The 19,905-nt window shown below is 44.8% G+C and overlaps 1 protein-coding gene across 1 annotated transcript; it reads left to right on the forward strand.

Moving 5' to 3' along the window:
* The first annotated feature begins 1 nt into the window (after position 1).
* On the forward strand, positions 2 to 18,763 carry Coq9 (coenzyme Q9). The gene is made up of 9 exons (XM_055621610.1): positions 2 to 143; positions 3,588 to 3,753; positions 6,814 to 6,949; positions 14,234 to 14,376; positions 14,629 to 14,713; positions 15,699 to 15,803; positions 16,983 to 17,138; positions 17,475 to 17,528; positions 17,993 to 18,763. Exons 1-9 carry the CDS (start codon positions 17 to 19, stop codon positions 18,026 to 18,028), a joined length of 1,008 nt encoding a protein of 335 aa, XP_055477585.1. The 5' UTR covers positions 2 to 16; the 3' UTR covers positions 18,029 to 18,763.
* Positions 18,764 to 19,905: the final 1,142 nt, after the last annotated feature.

Below are 19,905 nucleotides of genomic sequence, written 5' to 3' on the forward strand. Positions count from 1 at the left end.
CGGCCCCGGTGACGTCATGTCGCTGCCCAGCGCGTCGCCGCCGTCAGCGTGCGTGCCCACTTCCAAGATGGCGGCGGCGGCAGCAGTGTCTGGCGTCCTCGGCCGGGTGGGCTGGAGGCTCCTGCAGCTGCGGTGCCTGCCCGGTGAGGTGACAGCCGAGCCGAGGCGCGGGGGGAAAGCGGGGAAGGAGGCGCGGGACGGATCTGGGCTTGGCGTGGGGCGACAGAAGCCTTGGTGGGGAGTTAGCAAGGTGAAGGGCATCAGCGTGGAGCCGCTTGAGTCTCGAGCTGGAAAAAGCCACTTAGTGGGGTTTCCGTCTCCTAGACTAGAGCGGGGAGGGGCAAAAGCCGCGAGCAGGCCTATGACCCTGGTTCTCCAGAGGTAGTGGAGCTTCAGAGAGAGCTCGGTGTGCCCAAGGTCACAGAGCTCGCCTGTTGCAGATGCGTTCTCAACTCTGTTGCCTTGGGCAGTGGGCCAGCCTTGCTGGAGGGACAGACGGAACCGCCACAGAGAGCGTCCGTTCTTTCCCCAGGGTCAGTCATTGCCACACCGCGTCACTAAATTGGTGTCGTTCGTTATTGTTGCCACGTGACCAGCATTTTTATTTCCACATAAATAATAGACGTTTACTTTAAAAACTTTGTACACTGTCATTAAGTGGAAAAGCAAAAATCACTGTCCATAAATAGAATATTTCTACACTAATACATTAACTTAAATATGCAACTAAAATCTCTGTGATTTCACAGCCGTACTTTAGGGACCCTTCACTTTAAATTTTGTAGGTATTTGCTCCATTTTCTCTGCATATACTAAAATGCTGATGTTAATATGCATGGTGTTCTGTGTTTCTTTCTACAATGTTGTTCCCAGTTAATTTTGTCATTTTTTTTATCTAAAGTTTCAGACAAAAATATGTTTAGTAAAAGTTATGCCCCATGTCCCAACAAATCCAGTGTTGGGTATTTGCCCAGGAAACTGTCCACAAAAAGTTCACAAAAACTTTATAATGGCTGGACTCCGAAAAGCCAAACATTCATCTTTGTCAGTACTATGCAAGCCCTCTGTAACAGGTACCTCCAAAGCACCCCTCCTCTTTCTAAAAATTTTTGAGACAGACTCTCTATATCCCTGACTGACCTGGAATGTGCTCTATATGACCCGACTGAGCTTGAACTCACAGATACTGGCCCACCCCTCTCTCCTGAGTGCTTAAAAGAGTGTGCCATCATGCTTTTCCTTTTTTTTTTTTTTTTTTTTTTGAACTTGTGTAGTACTGTCTCAGCCTGAGTTATATAGAAATACCTCAAAATACTATGGGCTGATCATTTAGTTTTGTGTGTGTGTGTATGTGTGTGTTTAAAACAGTCCAAGTTTAACAAAGAGATTTTAATGTAGTCTTAAGCACAAGGGTTAAAGAGAGAGAGAGAGAGAGGCACTCACAAGAAAGTAAGGCAGACCCAGGTGCATGGCTTTTCAGCGTCTTCTCAGAAACTAACACATTCCCCGGTGTTATAATAGACTCCTCAAAGAGTTACCTACGGTGATCTTTTAGAAATATACTAATTGGGGAAGCCAGAGAGATGGCTGAGCAGTTAGGAGTACATGCTGTTCTTGTGGAGGACCCTAGTTGGATTTCCAGAACACATGTTGGGCTCTTCACAACCACTTGTAACTCCAGCTCCAGGGGATCTGATGCCTTCTTCATACCCACACACAGACTGACGCCAATATACATAATTACGAACTAAGTCATGGACTGGACAGATGGCTCAGTGGTTAAGAGCACTGGCTCTTCTTCCAGAGGGCCCGGGTTCATTTCCTACCAGTCACATAGATACAGGGCCTTCACTTGTAGCACAAGCATACATATAGGCAAAACACCTATACACTAAATAAATAAATAATTAAAAACATAAACTAAGCAGGGCTTCAGAAATGGCTTATCAGTTAAGTGCTCTTGCTGTTTTTGCAGGTGCCCTGGATTCAGTTCCCAGCTTCCTCTTCTGACCTGTGAGAGTATCAAGCAGGCATGTAGTGCACATGAGTACATGAAGGCAAAACACTCAGACGCATAAATAAATCTTGCTAGACAGTGGTGCTGCACACCATTAAAAAGCCTTTAATCCTGGCACTGTAGGAGTCAGAGGCAGGCAAATCTCTGAGTTCGAGGCCAGTCTGGTTTACAGAATGAGTTCCTGGACAGCCAAGGCTACACAGAGAAACCTTGTCATGAAAAACCAACCAAATAAATAATATATACAAAACAAAAGAAACTTTAGATTATAAAGAAAAACAGATAAAGTCCAAGGACAAGCAAAAACTAACCTAGGGTATAAGTTTCAGAACAAGTATGGTCGTTGACTGAAAGGGTTTCTGGGGTGGTAGTAATATCTGTCTACACAGGGTTCACGTTACACAAGTGTATGTGCTTGCGTTGCTCACAGGACGATTTACTTAAGATCTGTATTTAAGACTTGTTAATTTCGTTGTATATAAACAGTTCATAAAGGAACAATAAAAAGTGAACTCTAATGCCACATACACTAAGATGTTGGAGATGAGCAACACTGAGATGCACAATAAATAATCAGTAGATTAATGAAGAATGTGATAAATATGTAGCAGCTAGAGTGTTCACAATTCCTTCAGCCTATCTACATATTTGCAAATTTTGATGAGAAAATGTTGGGAAGGAGGAAAGGCGTATGAAAGACTACTGATCTTTCCTGAAGTAATGGGGCTGCAAAGGCTAGGGATATAGCTCAGAGGTTAGAGTGCTTGAGTGTGAGAACCAGAGTTGAAATGTAGGATGCTGTGGCACACGCCTTTAATCCCAGCAACTTAGAGGCAGAGAAGCAGATTTCTGGGAGTTTGAGGCCAGCCAGGACTACGTAGTGAGACCTTGATCAAAAAAAGAAGCCCAAAGATGGAGATTAAGGCTCTGTAGTGCAGGCTGGCCAGCAAGACTAACCATATGTTCTGGGTTTGATTGAGAGACCCCACCCGTGGAAGAACAGATGCTTTTAGGATGATTCCCCAAATTCTCCACGTCCTTGTGCATGCTTACCCACCCACATGCATGCAAACATACACATGCACACCCATCCACACAAACATGAAAAAGGAAAATAAATGCCATGTAAACACTTTGTAGGCACTGGTTTTTACTATGTGTATAGGTATGCCATTCCACATTTGGGGGTTACTTTAACATTGTCATTGAACAAGTAGAGATTAATACTCTTCATTTGTGGGGTTTTTAAAAGCTGCATATTATGAGGCCAGCAATATGGTTCAGTGAGTAAAGGTGTTTGACACATAAACCTGGCTACCTGAGAACCGCCTCCACAAAGGTGTCCTCTGAGCCATGACAGAAACACCAAGAGGACAGCCAGGTCTTCTCGTAACTGGATGACGTGTCTCAAGGTTTCTGTTTTACTCGAAGTGTCTACGGGGCACTCAGCACCGGAATGAGGGGCTGCAGAGGCATCCCTGCTGTGCATTTCCTCCTCACTCTCATCACTCTGGGTCTCAAAGGGTCATCATGGTGCATGTCCCTGACAGCAGTCCTGTTTCTGTTTCAGTGGCCCGCTGCCGATCGCCTCTGATGCCACGTGCCTTCCACACTTCCGTGGCATTCAGGTTCTCAGAAGAGCAGAAGCAGCAGCCTCCCCACTCTTTTTCTCAGCAGCATTCTGAGACACAGGAGCCAGAGAGGCCGGGCTCAGAGATTCCTCGTCCACCCCCCAGGTCAGTATTGGTGTCCAGATCTACCCATTGCTGGCCACTTCACATGCATCAGAACGTACCTTTTCCTTACTGCCCCTCTTGCCTTCAGACAGTTTTCTTCTTTTCCTTCCTTCTATTTCCTTCCCTTCTTTCCTCCCTCCCTTTTCCTCCTCTCCCATCTTTTCTTTCTGATAGGGTCTTGTTATTTATCGATTGTAGGGTTTTTTGGGAGGAGGGGGGTGTCTGGTTTTGAGACATGATTTCTCTGTGTAGCCCTGTATGTCCTAGACGCACTCTGTAAACCAAGCTGGCCTCAAACTCACAGAGATCCGCCTGCCTGTGTCTCCCCAAGTACTGGGATTATAAGTATATGCCGCTGTAGCTGGCTGTAATTGTGTTTTTTGCTTTTTGTTTTTTTGAAATAGGGTTTCTCTGTGTAGTCGGGCTGTCCTAGAACTCACTCTGCAGACCAGGCTGGCCTTGAACTCAGAAATCTGCCTGCCTCTGCCTCTCAAGTGCTGGGATAAAGGTGTCACCACCACTGCCTGGCTTTGTATTTGCTCTTTGAGTGGGTATGTTTATTATATACCCTTGAACTCTTGGAATCTTCCAGCTTCAGTTTCCAAAAGGCCTGGGATTACAGTATGAGCTGCTTTGTGCAGCTACTTGCAGGCATTTCTAAAGCTAAAAACAGTACCTTTCCATTTTAGAAGATCTAAGCATTCTGGAAAACTTGAAATCATAACAGAGATAACTTGGCTGACATGAAAATGCCTTTTAGATATATCTATGTTTTTTTTTGGGGGGGGTTGTTTTGTTTTTAAGTTGAGAACTCACTCTATCTTAGGCAGAATTTGAACTTGGCAATCCTTCTGACTTGGCCTTCCAAGTTGCTAGGATTATAGATATATACTATAGCCAGCTCAAGAGTAGATTCTTAATGTCTTTTCACAGTTTGTATCTTTTTAGTAGTGGTATAACATTCTAGTAATGAATGAGCCAAAGTGTATTAACCTGTCTTATTGATAACTATTTATATTTCATTGTTTGATAAAGTTAAGCATATTGTGTCTGTCTCTTTAGGTATGGGCACTACTAAGGTGTCCTAGTTAGGGCTTTTATTGCTATGATGAAACACCATGACTAAAAGCAAGTTGGGGAGGAAAGGGTTTATTTGGCTTACACTTCCACATTGTAGTCAATCATTGAAGGAAGTCAGGACAGGAACTCAAACAGGGCAGGAGCCTGGAGGCAGAAGCTGATGCAGAGGCCATGGAGGGGTGCTGCTTTCTGGCTTGCTCACCATGGCTTGCTCAGCCTATTATAGAATCCAGGACCACCAGCCCAGGGATGGCACCACCCACAATGCACTGAGCCCTCCGCCAACAATCACTAATTAAGAAAATTCCCTACTGCTGGAACTTACTGAGGCATTTTTTCAATTAATGATCCCCCCTCCCAGATAACTTCAGCCTGCATCAAGTTGACATAAAACTATTATTCAGCACATAGACATGTAAGAAGGAGAATCACAGGTTCAAGGCCAGCCTGGGCTACAGTGCTGTTTAGAGCATAGAGGCAAAAGATAAACACATTTAAAGTTTCATTGCCTGTATGGGACAAACTTGGTTTGCACAAGGAAATAATAATTTACGTTTTCATTAGATCTTTTTTTCTTGTTAATCCTGCCACTGGACATTGAACTTTTCTCAATGAAAACTGAGAGCATTCATCAGTTTTTCTACAGTTTTGTTTGTTTTGAGAAAGGTCTCATATGTAGCCCTGGCGGGAGCTGGCCTAACACTTACAGAAACCTGCCTATCTCTTCCTCCCAAGTGATGGGTTATGTGCTTCCATGCCCAGCCCAGTTGTTCTAGTTTTTAAAAAATGTGTATGTGTCCATGTCCATCCGTTCATGTGTTGTGGTACACATGGGTGCTGGATTCCCTAGAGCTTAAGTTACCAACATCTGTGAGCTGCCCGGGGTAGGTGCTGGGAATTGAGCTCAGATCCTCTGCTCTTAACTGCTGAGATATTCTCCAGCCCCAGTTGTTTTTTTGTTTGTTTGTTTGTTTGTTTGTTTAAGATATCTTTTTCATGTGTCTGAGACTGGTCTCTTAACTCCTGAACTTCCACTTGTCTCAGTGGTCCATATGCTGGGATTCCCACCATATACCCAGCTAAAATGCTTTACAATTCAACCAAAAAAAAATTTATTTTTTTTTTTTAAGATTTATACCTGTGACTAGAATAACCATTTTTCTTGCTCTCTTGGAGTTAGAGCCTGATGCAGACATAAGAAAAACCTTTAAACACCATGTGCTAACAGGAGTGTCCAACCTGTGACTGCAACATGACAAATGTATTGAGCCATATCCGTAGCTCTCCCAGGGCACCTGAAGCCCATGGACCTCAGGTTGTCTAAGGATGATAAGCAGGAACCCAGGCTGCTACAGGACTACTGTCTTCATATTGTAAGAACTCAAGTCCTGGGGGCTGGAAAGATGGCTCAGAGGTTAAGAGCCTGTCTACTCTTCCAGAGGATCTGAGTTCAATTCCCCACAACCACATGGTGACTTATAACCACCTATAATGAGATCTGGTGCCCTCTTCTGGGGTGCAGGCATACATCTAGTCAACACTGTATACATAGTAAATAAACAAAATCCTTTTTAAAAAATAACAAAAAAAAAAACAAAAACAAAAACAAAACAAAACCCAAAAACAGAAAGCCAGGCTTTGATCCCAGTACTTAGGATGCAGATCTAAGAGGTAGATCTCTGTAAGTTAGAGACCAGCCTGGCCTACTGAGCGAATTCCAGGACAGCCAGAGCTACACAGAGAAACCGTGCCTCAAAAAACATACAAACAAACAAACAAACAAAAGAACTCAAGTGTGGGATGAGGGGAAGGATGATAGGATTTGAACCTTGTTGGTATTAAAACATTCATAGAGATGCAGGAGGGAGGCCCCTCTTACTTAACATGTTTAAAGGAGACCCAGGACCTCTGCTTCTGGTTGGGCTCATTCTGCATGTCAGGCTGTAGACAGTGAGGTGTGATGTATGCTCTGTATCTCAGGTACACAGACCAGAGTGGAGAGGAGGAAGAAGACTATGAGAGTGAGGAGCAGCTGCAGCACCGCATCTTGACAGCAGCCCTAGAGTTTGTGCCTGCCCATGGCTGGACTGCAGAAGCCATTGCTGAAGGAGCCCAGGTAGGCAGAGGTGATGGGTGGGGCAGCAGACCCAAATGAACCCAGAGTCAGAACCACACAGGGCCTCATGCTTCCTTCCAACCTAGGTCATAACTTCACAGCTACAGGATTGTCTAGGTTTTCTTTTTCTTTCTTTTCTTCTCCATAGGATGGAGATGTTTCTTCCTTCTTTCCTTCCTTCCTATTTATTTTATTTTATTTATAGACAGTCCCTGTCTATTTAAGTTCTAGTGCTGGCTATCCTGGAACTTACTATGTAAACCAGGCTGGCCTCGGACTCACAGAGAGATCCTTCTGCCTCTGCCTTCTAAGTGCTAGGACTAAAGGCATTTGTCTGGTTTAAGAAACACTGGGTTTTTGTTTGGTTGGTTGATTGGTTGCGGATTTTTTTGTTTGGTGTTTGTTTGTTTGTTTGTTTGAGACAGGATTTCTCTGTGTAGCCTTAGCTGTCCTGGACTTGCTGTGTAGTCCAGGCTGGCCTCGAACTCAGATATGTCTGCCTCTGCCTCCCTGAGTGCTGTCACCACACCTGCTATTTAAGAAAAACTGTTTTTGGTGCATTGATTTTTTTTTTTTTTTAATGCAGGGCTAGGCATTTGGCTATGATACAGTGCCTTTGTAGCATGCATGAAACCCTGGGTTTAATCTCTAGCAGCACATAAAACCAAGTGACCCAGTCGGTCAGTCATGGCTCAGTACCCTTGAGTTCAAGGCCAGCCTGGTCTACAGAGTGAGTTTCAGGAGAGCCAGAGTTACAAAGAGAAACCCTATCCAAAATAACAACAACAACAACAACAATAATAATAATAATAATAATAATAATAATAAAAATAAAACAAAAAAACCCAGGTGTGGTGTTGCACATCTGTACTTCCAGCATGCAGAAGCTGAAGATAGATCAGAGGTTGAAGGTCATCTATGTGGTACAAAGTGAATTCAAAGCCAGCCTGTACTACATCCTCCCTGACATAAAAAAAGCAAAAAAAGAAAGATGTTGCCTGTTCAGCTGTGATATGTCACCAATTCTGAGAAGCACACTGATTTTTTAAAATTATACTCATTTGTGTGTGTGCACATATATGGAAGTTAGAGGAGGAGGGTCTCATTTGCTGTCGTCTGGGTCTCAAGGATTGAATTCAGGTGGTCCAGCTTGCCTTGGCGAACTTGGGGCTTTTCTCTCCTGAACCATCTTGATGGCCTCTGCTGGGTTTTTTGTTTTGTTTTTCTTTAATTTGGAGACGGGATCTCATTTTGCACCCTGGGCTGTCCTGGACCTCACTATGTAGAACAAGGCTGCCCTCAAACTTGTCCTGCTGACTCTGTCAGGCATGTAGTACCATGCGCACCTTTCGATGCTTATTCTTTTAACACGAAAAAAATTTATGAATCTGTTAGTATATTCTTTAAATATTTATTGAGCAATGATGTGTACCAGTCACTGTGCCGGGGACAGTGACAGTGAACACATGACCAAGTCCCTTCTCTTGTTAAGCCCAGTCTAGCAATATTTTTCTTTAAATGTAAGGATTTATTTATTTTTATTTTATGTGTGCATTTTTCCTGCATGTATGTGTATGCACCACGTGTGTGGCTGTGCCTGAGGAGGCCAGAAGAGGGTGTTGAATCTCTTGGAAGAGATGGTTACAGGTAATTGTGAGCTGCCTCGTAGGTGCTAGGAACTGAACCCAGATTGTCTGTCAGAGAAGCAAGTGTTCTTAACTGCTGAGCACTCTCTCTAGGCCCTCAAGTCTAGCATCATTTATGTAAGTATTGCTGAGACTGAACTAGAGCCTCATGCATGTTAGCTAAGCGCCCTTTGTCACTGAACAATGACCCAAAGTTTCTTTCTTACACTCAGTTTTTATTTAAAAAGTTACTTTTGTCTCCAGTGTATGGAGTTATGGGTATGTGACCGCACGCCACATGCATGTCTGGGACGTGCTGTACCAGAGGCTGAAAGAAGGTGTCAGATCCCCTGGATGTGAGCTGCCGTGCGGGTCGGGGGGATTGAGCCCTCTGTCCTCTGGAAGAGCAGCCAGTGCTCACTTTCTCTCTCTCTCTCTCTCTCTCTCTCTCTCTCTCTAATTTATTTAAACACTTTACAGACTGATCAGCCAGTGCTCTTAACCACTAAACTATCTCTTCAGTTCCTACCCTTTATTGTTGTTAATTTACCCAGACTGCCTCAAACTTACTGCCTCAAACTTACTCCAGCAAAGTGTTTTGCTTATTGTATATTGAGAATGGAAACTTAGTCTAAGGCATACTAAGCAAATGTTCTGCAGCTGAGTTTTTACCCATTAAATCTTGGGGCTAGCATAATGAAATGGGTTTCATTATGACATTCCAAACCTATGTATTATTATACTCATATTCATGAGTCCCTACCCCCTCTTCTGTCTTCTCTCTTGTTGAGCTCCTTTCTTTTTCCACCTCAAATAATTTTCCAACTGCTTTCATGACATAGATTTGATTATATTCCCTTGTTCCCCCTCCATTTTTAGTCATTTTCTTCCCTCACAGTCCCCTTTCTTTCATGTCACATGCACACACAGACACTTAATCTAAATTCTACCTGTGAAAGAAAATATTCAAGTATATTTTCTTCTGACTCTAGCTTATTTCAGTTAACAATGATACCCAGAGTCATCAGTTTTCCTGTGAATGCCTTTACTTCTTTACATTTAAATACAATTTTCTTATGTATATTTACCACATTTTCTTTATCCATTCATCTGTTAATTGCCAGATCATGACTGGATTCCTATCTTGACTATCGAGAGTAGAATAGCAATAAGCACAAACGTATAAATATCTTTGTAAATGATTTACGTACACATCAAGGTGTGGTGTAGCTAGAGCACATAGTAGCTCTTTCTCAGTCTTTTGAGAACCTTCATACTGATTTCCATAATGCCTATACTTACCACCAGTAGTCTCTGAAGTCCCTACCTTCTGTATTGACAGGCACAGTGGCTCATGCCTGTAATCCCAGTACTTGAGAGGCAGAGGCAGGAATATCACTACAGGTTTGAGGCCAGTGAACCAAATTCTTCTTTTCTCGTATCCTTGACATCATTTCTTGTCACTTGTTTTCTTAAAGGTAGCCATTCTGACTCACAAGTAATTTTTGTTTGTTTGTTTTAAGATAGTCTCGTGTTAGTTAGACTGGCTTCAGGTTTGCTATATATCTAAGGTTGGCCTTGAACTTCAAATTACTGATCTTCCTGCTTCTGCCTTCCAAAACTTGGTTTGTGCCACCATGCCCAGCCCTCAAAGCAGTTTTGTTTTAAATAAAAATTATTATTATTATTATGAGTATGTGCAAGTATGTGTGTGCATCACTCAGAGGGTATTGGACTAATTCCCTGGAGCCAGAGTTAGAGGCGGTGTGAGCCTCCCAGTGTGGGTGCTGGAAACTGAACTAGAGAAGAGAACGGCAACATCCTTAACTAACATTTTTTCAAATATTTATTGATTGTCTCTTGTGTGTTTGTGAGGATTTTGTTTTGTTTTAATGTTTTTGAAACAGGGTCTCTCTGTGTAGCCTTGGCAGTCTCAGAACTCCTGTAGACCAGGCTGATCTGAGATCTGCCTGCCTCTGCCTTCAGGAGCTGGGATTAAAGGCGTGTGCCACCATGGTTCAGGGCATGAGTTGTTTTTGTTTAATTTTTGGAAGTGGTCTATTTTGTTTTGGGTTGTTCCGGCTCTGTGTTTGTTGCCAAAGCCTCACTCAGGCCTTGCTGAGGGGCTTCTGTGGAAGTGCTGCCTGTCTCCAGCTTCTTGTGCTTGGAAGCCTTGGCAAGGCACATATCTTGTTCCAGCTTCTGGCCTGTGAGAGCCTCAGGGCACAAAGTGTGGTGAATATCTTCTTCAGTCCAGGTCCAGGGGCTTGCCCTTGTAGAATTTCTTGACATTTTCTTTCTCCTCTGCCTTGAGTGATGGAATTGAAGGTCTGTGCTACCACAGCCAGCTCATTCTGACTATAGTTAATGACTGTGAAAACATGGGTGATAGATCTGCAGACAACTTGGAGCTTGAAGAGCCAGGGTTTTGTGCCATTTAGTTTGTACAGCTCCACTTTCAGATGTTCTAGCCCTTTCATCAGTTCTTCCTTGCCAAAAAGGTCCCAGTCCTTCTTCTTAGCCTTGGCTGAATTTGGTGATAGTGATTCTGCCTGCTCTGAGTGAAAGAGCTGGAGTTCTTTAGAGACGCCAAATGTTGATTATCTGTCTTGAGTAGTTAGCAAAGATTTCCTACCAGACTGTTTCTTCACGCTGGTGATTGTTTCCTTTGCTATGTAAAGGCTTTTTGACTTGTTATAATCCTCTCTGTCAATTCTTTGATTGTTTCCTTTACTATTGGTTCCTTTCAGAAAGTCCTTGTCTGTGTCTAAACCTTGAAGTGCTTTGTCTGTGCCTTCAATACCCAGTAAACATTACTCAGTGTACGGGACAGATGAAACTGTGTAGTAGTGACCTTAAGGCACATAAATAGCTCCAGAGGTTGGTCCGTCAACTGACCTTAGGTGGCTAAGCTGGAGAGCTGTTCTCATTGATTCTCTCCTCCCAGAAACTAAGGGTGGGGCTGTGTTTTTCCACGTGCTTCACTCTCTGGACCTAAGCATTTTGCCTTCTGTACTTTTAATTTGTTAACATCTGGCTCTCCTCCAAGCTGGAGTTGTCAAGCATATATATGGGTCTAAACCTGAGGAGCTAGCAGGACTCCAGATGGCAATTTGAATAGCCATCTGGAGTACTGTAGCATGTGTCTGGGTGTGAGTATATGGCAAGAGTATAAAGTGCAGAGAGAAAACTCCAGTATTATGTGGTGGTTCACACCTGTAATCCCAACACTGGGAATCTGAGGCAGGAGGACTGTAACAAGTTTGAGGGCAGCCTGGGTTACATATTGAGAGCCCATCAAGAGAAGGGCTGGGAAGGAGGATAGTAAGGGTAGGTCTGGGTTAGAATATACTGGTAGACGATAAAAAACAAAAGATATCTTCCACAGCTAGCTATTGGTTATCAGAGCGATAGTTATACGGTCCTGGATCAGAAGTCAGAGGAAGGGGGCTGTGGCATGGAAGTAGAGGAAGTAGAGAACCGTTAGACTGAAAATGCTGTGCCAAGCAGGGGAAGCAGGATGGAAGTTGAGCATGGTTAAATACTTGTGGGAAGAGGATGGAAACACAAGTGAGGATGAAAATAAGAAGGCAGGCAAAACCAAAACCATGAGATTCCTAAGTTGCAAGATCTGGAAAACAGGTAGAAGGACTAGCCTTAGTTTGGGGTTTTGTGTTTTGTTTGTTTGTTTGTTTTGAGACAGTGTCTCTCTACGTAGCCCCTGTTGTCCTGGAATTTACTATGCAGACCAGACTGGCCTCAAACTCACCAGGTTTAGTTTCTAAACTTCTGAACATTAGGGAAATTCCCGTGGAATGACTTTTGTTTTCTTTGTTGTGTGAATGTAATAGCCCAGGGAACCTAAGGTTAGGAAGGAATAAGAGGAAACAGAAATTTGAAGGGGAGGGAAGAAATCGATGAAACAAATGTGAGAGAAATTAATAGGATTTTTGGGGAAAATCAGATGAAACGGAATTCTGTGGTAACCAGCTTTCCTCACCTGCTTATCTTCTTTCATACTGAGTACATGACACCTGTAGACTCTGCCAACCCAGTTTGTGGGTAAGAGCTGTAAGCCTCAGTTTCCTGCTTTGTAAAGTACAGCCAGGACATACCCACTGAATAGAGCTGGTATGCGGTGCAGTGAGATGCTGTGTGGAATGTGCATAGCAGCTGGAGTAATGGTGCAGCTGCCATTCATGTCAGTGCTGCGGCACTCTCCTAATGGCCATGTCCTACAAAAGAGAGGCAGTTCCCCTGCCCAGCAGGAGGAAGTCATACTAACGTATTTTTGTCCCTTTCCAGCCGTCTGTTCCTGTGGCCATCAAGCTTCTGCCTCCAGTAGATGCACAACAATCAATATGGATCAGGAAAGCAAAGGATGTCTCTTGGTTGTTTAGCTGCTCGATGGCTCTAATGAAAAAATTGTGTCTTAAACAACTGGCAGAAGCTTGGGATGTAGCTCATTAGTAGAATACTTGCAGCAGATCCTAGGTTTGACCCCACACTGCAACAGTAGTTGAATGAATGAAAGACACACACCTAGCAGGCTCATTTTGCTGGAGCTCTAGGTGAAAGGAGTGTGTCATGAAGGGAGTGTTCTCTCTGTAGCCCCTGCAGTGTTAGTTAAGGCCCAGTTTCAGTACTGGAACTCTGCTCTAACTGGCCTATGTTAGAAAGGGTTTTTTTCGACCCATTTAGTGAAGGACCATCTTGAAGGAGCCTGGTTCAGTGTCTTGGTCAGTGTTGCTAGAATGAGTTCACTGTGAGGATCCTAGAATGGTTCTCTTCAAGATCCTTTGCAGCAGTCTTCCATGTGAGCTGAAGTGGAGGTGCAGCCCAGCAGAAGGAGGACTATCTTTTCCTAAGATGGTTAGTTTTTAATTGCCAACTTGCCACAACCGAGAGTCACCTAAGCACCCTTGATTGATAAATTCTCTAAATCAGATTGGCCTGTGGTCATGCCTCTGGGGTTGTCTTCATTGTTTACTGAGGTGAATGTAGGTAGCATTATTTCAAGTGATGAGCTCCTGACTGTGTAAGAACAGAGACAGCTGTCAGCACTGAGCAGAAGAAACAAGCAGCTAACATGGGTGCACTTGTTTCTCTGTGCTCTTGACTATGGATATTAAAGGACTAGCTGCTTGAGTTCTAGCGTTGGCTTCTCCAAAATGATAGTATATGAAATCTAGTATTGAAAGCCGAACAGTGATGACAATCGTCTTTGATCCCAGCACTTGGGAGGCAGAGGAAGGCAAATCTCTTGAGTTTGAGGCCAGCCTGCTCTACAGATCATGTTCCAGGATGGCCAGGGCTACACAGAGAAACCCTGTCTCTGTGCACCACCACCACAGCCTTGTGTTGCTGTCTATAGGGGTATTGTCACAGAAACAGAAAAAAAGTAGAACCTTTCCATACTAAGCAAGATTCCTAAGGTTGATTTCTGAGTTCCTGAGCTGCTAACCCCAACATGTACACCTGGAGTCATGCTTTGCACAAACTAAGGGGCTCACTCAGTAGACCAATCACAGGAGTTCAGAGTGAAGGGTCAGGGGTCTCTACTGACAATCTAGCCCCTGTTAGGGAAGAGGTATTCATGATAAGCAGGCTTTTAACCCTAGTCTGCTTAGCCACCATGTTGCTGCCTTCTCTCCTGTAGTCCTTGGGTCTCTCCAGCGCAGCAGCCAGCATGTTTGGGAGCGATGGCAGTGAACTGATTCTGCACTTTGTGACCCAGTGCAATGCTCGCCTCAGTCACGTGTTGGAAGAGGAGCAGAAACGAGTGCAACTGGGCCAGGCCGAGTAAGTTTTATTATAGCTCAGGGTGGCAGCAAGGGATCGGCGGCTTGCCCCATCAGCTGTCCCCTGGAAGCTGATGCAAGAAGTGCCAAGAGAGTAGTGCTACCAGCCTGCAGCTTGGATGGGTCTGAACTCCAGCAGCCTGTTCTGACAGTTGTCCTCAGCAGCTGGGGGCACATTCCTCCTGGGACTGAGGAGGCAGTGTGGCCCCTGCTTTTGAACTAGAGACACTCTGTTTTCTTTTCCCTCCTCCAGGAAGAGGAAGACAGACCAGTTCCTGAGGGATGCAGTGGAAACCAGACTGAGAATGCTGATCCCCTACATTGAGCACTGGCCCCGGGTACAGAGACTATAGTAAAGCTGCAGAGCAACAGTAGTAATGCCTCGTCCTTAGCACTGTGGCCCTGGAGGACTTAGCACACTGTTGAGACATTAGCTCATGAGTGTTCACCATGGGGCCTGGAAAGCCTCTCCCAAGTACTTGGCAGAGGGAGTGTCATAGGGAACAACTTAAGCCACCTGAGTCCAAGCTCATGGGCCTGTGAGTAGCCCTGCATACTAGTTCATACCGTGGGCGGACTCAGTACCCTGAGTGTGCTACCAGGTCTTTAAGGAGGAACAGTCAGAAGTTGGTATCGGCAGTCTTTCCTCAGTGAATGCCCTGCTGCTTTTCAGCTCTCAAGGACTGTAATGTTGTTTGGCCAGATGATGAACTTTGATCACCCTGTGGTGAATAAAGTCCAGGCAGTGCCTTACTGGGTTTCAGTTGACTGGGTCAGCACAGTGCTGCCTTCTGGACTGCTTTCCAGCTGGTAAAGGAACTCTCTGCCAGTCCCACAGCCAAGATTATAGAATTGGTAAAGTGTCAAGAGCATGTTCAATCAGGCCTGGAGAAGCTGGTATTTTCTAAAGGAGGCTCTCAGATTAGTGCTGGTATCAACTAGTATCAACTGGGAGAATTTTGCCTATTAGGAATAGGAGTCAACCTGAGTTAAGCAAGGCAGCAGAATTTATTGTGACAGAATGGGGTGCTCTTCTTATCCTTGCTCTAGGACTCTTAGGAATGACCCCTTCAGCTGTCAGTATTCCCATTTCAGCTGTTGGCCTGGAGAATCTGATTAGGGCATCTTAGGACAAAACTGTGTCCCTGGCTGCATCACTGCTAGTCAGGGTTTCTTGGTGCTATATCTACCCATGCTGGCTTTCAAAGAGCAGGAACTAGGCTGACTACTGTGACCCACCCCCACCCCCCAGCCACCTCATGTGATCCCTGTGTTTGCTGCTCTTACCTGCATGTGGTACCTCCTCTGTCATTTGTTCTTCAGGCCCTCAGCATCCTCCTGCTCCCTCACAATATCCCGCCCAGCCTGAGCTTGCTCACCAGCATGGTGGATGACATGTGGCATTACGCTGGGGACCAGTCCACTGATGTGAGTGTTTTCAATAGGCCCATAGGTTGCTAGCAAAGGCTTGGCTCAGACATTTCTTGAAGTTTGTGAAATTTCTTTGATCAAAAGTCTGGAAGGTCTGCAATGCCATTTCCCTCTCAGGAGGAAAGGTCCTTGATGAGCCAGAGTGCCATCTGGGTCATTGTCATTTAGGGAGCAGCACTGGGGCATGAGCCAGTGACTATCCTTCCCACCTGTAGAGGTGGCACCGTCCTTGGGGACTTAAGATGGTACTGCTTTAGCCATTTCCCCTCAGTCTCCTAAGACAGGATTCTGCAGCAGAATTCCCCCATGTGTGCTTTTGCTGAAACTGACTCTGAGAGAAAAAACAGAAATACATGGAGACACCCATTGCTTTAAAAAGAAACTTCTCTCCATCTTGACCTGTTTTGCTGGGAGATCAGTAAGCCCCTTTAAGCAGGCACCAGAGAGAATATGACTTGTTAATGCTACCATATTTCTGGTGGGGTATTTAAAAAAAAAAACAAAATATACCTTCATAAAGGAAATTAAAATGTAATGGCACTTTGTAGCCTTAGGATGGGAAGGTAGATACACACTCCCACCATACTTATAACAAAGTGCTTTAATAAACTTGCTCTGTGTGGAAATAGACCACCAACAGAGATGGTAGGAAAACAAAATTAGAAAGCAAAGAAATGAAAGGAATAAAACACTGAGTAGCTGAGCTGGTCCTCTGAAGAGCCATTACTAGGGCTGACAGAAATCACCAGGGACTCAGACTTTCAGCTTTGTCCAGTGTCCCTGATTTTGCCTCAGCCCTCCCCGTGTGGTAGACCATGCTAAGGTTTAGTCATGACTGTTGGATCGTAGAACCTCCCTAGGACTCAGGGGGCTGGGCATTTCACCAGTCAAATCACTATGGCTGCTCGTTAAACCTCCCCCTTCCTGGTGTTTAATTCTGACCCTCTGACCCCAGCCTAAAAGATTGGAACAGGAGCTTATAGTTTTAATCTCACAGGCAGTTTTGATGTCCAGCCAGGATCGGGGCAACAGTGGTATCCAGAGGGCCATATGTGTCAGTGAGAGAGGAGTGAGGAAGGAGCCTGGGAGTCTCTGAGCTTTTGAATGGGAAGAACCCAAGACTCCCTTAACCCACAGAGCAGTGATTCCCCACCTGCCGGGTGGGTCTCTCTGCAGTTCAACTGGTACACCCGCCGTGCAGTGCTAGCTGGCATCTACAACACAACAGAGCTGGTGATGATGCAGGATTCCTCCCCAGACTACGAAGACACTTGGCGTTTCCTGGAAAACCGGATTAATGATGCAATGAACATGGGCCACACGGCAAAGCAGGTAGTTGGGGACTGGTCATTTGGAAACCCTTTTCAATAGTAGGCACACCTGTCTGTCTCAAACACGTGATCACCTGGCTATTCTCTTGCTTCCTGTTGTCCTGAACTGACTCTCCTAAAGGCCTTCCCAAGGAGGCTGGCTGTTTTTCCTCATGCTAGCCCTTCCTTAAAAGTCTGCTCTGTCTGTCTGTGATTGTGTTGTCCCTAGGCTCTTTCCCAGTACATTAAACCACCTTGACTCCACTGTGAGACTCATAGGCTTCGTGAATTGTCCTACCTGTTTCCCCTTTGAGCTCACTCTTGGGGCTTAAGAGAATCTGACCCAGACTCCTCTTAGGTGAAGTCCACTGGAGAGGCACTGGTGCAAGGACTGATGGGCGCAGCGGTCACGGTGAGTACTGCCCAGTTGGTCACCGCCTGTCTCCCATTCCACTCTGGTCCTGTGCTATTTGTAACATATCACCACCCATATAGCTATGGAGCCTTAAACTGAAGCTGAATAAAACTGACCTTGGTTTAGCCTCAGCATCTTATTCTCCAATGCTCCACCCATTCTTTGTTGGCATCAAGAAACAATTCCCAGAGCTGAGGGAGGAGGTGCAGTGCATACCTGTATTCTATCACTCATTATGCTAATGCACTGTGCAGGAGGGTAAAAAGTTCCAGGCCAGCTCATCCATATGGCAAGCTCCTCCCTGCAAAAAGAAGACCACTTCTGCCTCTGGGCCTCCAGTATACTTGAATCTGTATCTTAGCTATAACCTACTGCCTTCAATACCCCAGGATTTCCCATTGTAGTCCTAAGAGGTAAAGCAAGCCTCACCATTCTCTCTGCTTCTATTCCTGTGTTGTTAGCTCAAGAACCTGACAGGTCTAAACCAGCGCCGGTGAGAGAAAGGGAGAGCCTATGTGCCTGGAAGGAGCAGCTGTAGATATGAAGAGCTTTGACAAGATGCACCATCCATTTAACAGGATGTTAAAGAGAACACACTGAAGAACTTGGAGTCACGGACAGCCATAGGCTGGAGATCACAGTACACTTGTTACTGTTTGACCTGGAATTGGGCCACTTCTACCAGGCCTGGCCTACTGATGTTCTGCATTGCAGCTGTATGATTGAAAATGAGACTTACATCCATGCTTTTAAACCACAGAAATTTGGCATGACTCTGCATGGTCTCAGAGGCACCTTGGTCAGGTCTTGACCTTAGAACTGCTCTCTGGACATTGGGCATGGTGACATATACCTATATTCTCAGCACTCAGGAGACTGCTACAGCAGGATTGAGAGTTCCTATGTAGAGAATTACAAGGCTGCTTGAGCTGCATAGTGTGATCCCATCCAACAAAATCCTCTGAGAAATATTCGTAGGGGCTCATAACCAAGATCTGAAGCCAGCACACAGTGGCAGCTCCTCCCCAGCACAGGGAAGACAGTGTGCTCACAAAGGTATTTGCCACTGGATCTCCTCAGAAAGCTGCCTCCCATAGACAGGTGCCTTCTGAACAGCCATGCTAAGCTGACCACAAGTGTGATCCCAGGCCTGGCCTCACAGACACCAGCATGCATTGCAGGATCACTAGTGTATTTGGAATCTGTAAAAATAATAAATATGTTTGAGACAATTTCCCGTTGTACAGTTTCCATCTAAACAATGTCAAGTATCTACGATCCCAGCAGACAGTAGTATATGGAAGAGATCTGAGGTCTGGCCTTGGCACTGCTCAAACCTACAGGACCACTCTGACTGCTCTGCATCTCCGGGCACTAGTCTCTGGCTACTTGAGGGCAGTCCCCCAGCCTCTACACTGGCTGGGCTTCCCTTGTGCCCATGGATAGCACTGTTTTTCTCCTGATGGGCAAAGTTGAGTTTCAGATCTTGTGGGCTTTTTGTAGAACTCTTTCTGTACCTCTCTGATTTTTTTTTTATGCCTCTTGACATCCCATAAAGTTACTGCCATATAATTACATTTCATCTCTTCTCTGTCCTTTAGAACATCCCTCTCTTACTCTGCAGGCTAGTGTGGTTCATAATTCATGGCATGTGCAGTGGAGGAGGCCCCCCTCTGTCAATGCCTTCCTCTATCAGGAAGAAATGTTCTTGTTATAACTCCTTGTTATAGCATCTCTTTATTCTCTGGTAACTTCTGCCCTCTAAATGTAGTTCCTTCAGGGTTCTGTTAAAGGGCCTTTTTTCTCTGTGTGAGCAGCTGCCACTTTTTTGAGGCCCATTTAAACTCTTCAGTTGCAACTACACAGCTCTGTGGAAGTGGAGAGCATTGTACCTTTACTTCAGAAGTACATCATATAATGGAGAGTAGAAAGGAAAATGTGTATCATCTAATACATAGGGGCGTTGTTGAAGTATACTGTGGGGATTTTTGAGGCAGGCAGCTCAGTAGATAAGAGTACTTGTAGTCAGGTCTGGCAAATTCAATCCCTGGGACCCACATGGTGAAGGAGAGAATTGAGTCTCACATCCATTGCCTTCCACTCAGATGATGTGTTGTTACCATCACATACATATACACATATATAATAAAAATACATGTGTTTTGTTTTTCATGTGTATGCATAATGCATTACAGCACTCTTGCTAAACCTTAGCTCAGGGCTGGGTCTTTCTTTGATTCCTTCTTTATACATTATCTAACGGGCCTGAGAACTTCTAGGGGATTCTCTCTCCTCCTTCCAACTCAAAGGAGCGTTGTGATTACAGGCTTTTGCATTAACATGTCCTGCTTTACAGTGTGTTCTGATGATTTGA

Source organism: Psammomys obesus, unplaced genomic scaffold, assembly GCF_907164565.1.
Source record: "Psammomys obesus unplaced genomic scaffold, mPsaObe1.curated_primary_1811, whole genome shotgun sequence".
Taxonomy (NCBI): domain Eukaryota; kingdom Metazoa; phylum Chordata; class Mammalia; order Rodentia; family Muridae; genus Psammomys; species Psammomys obesus.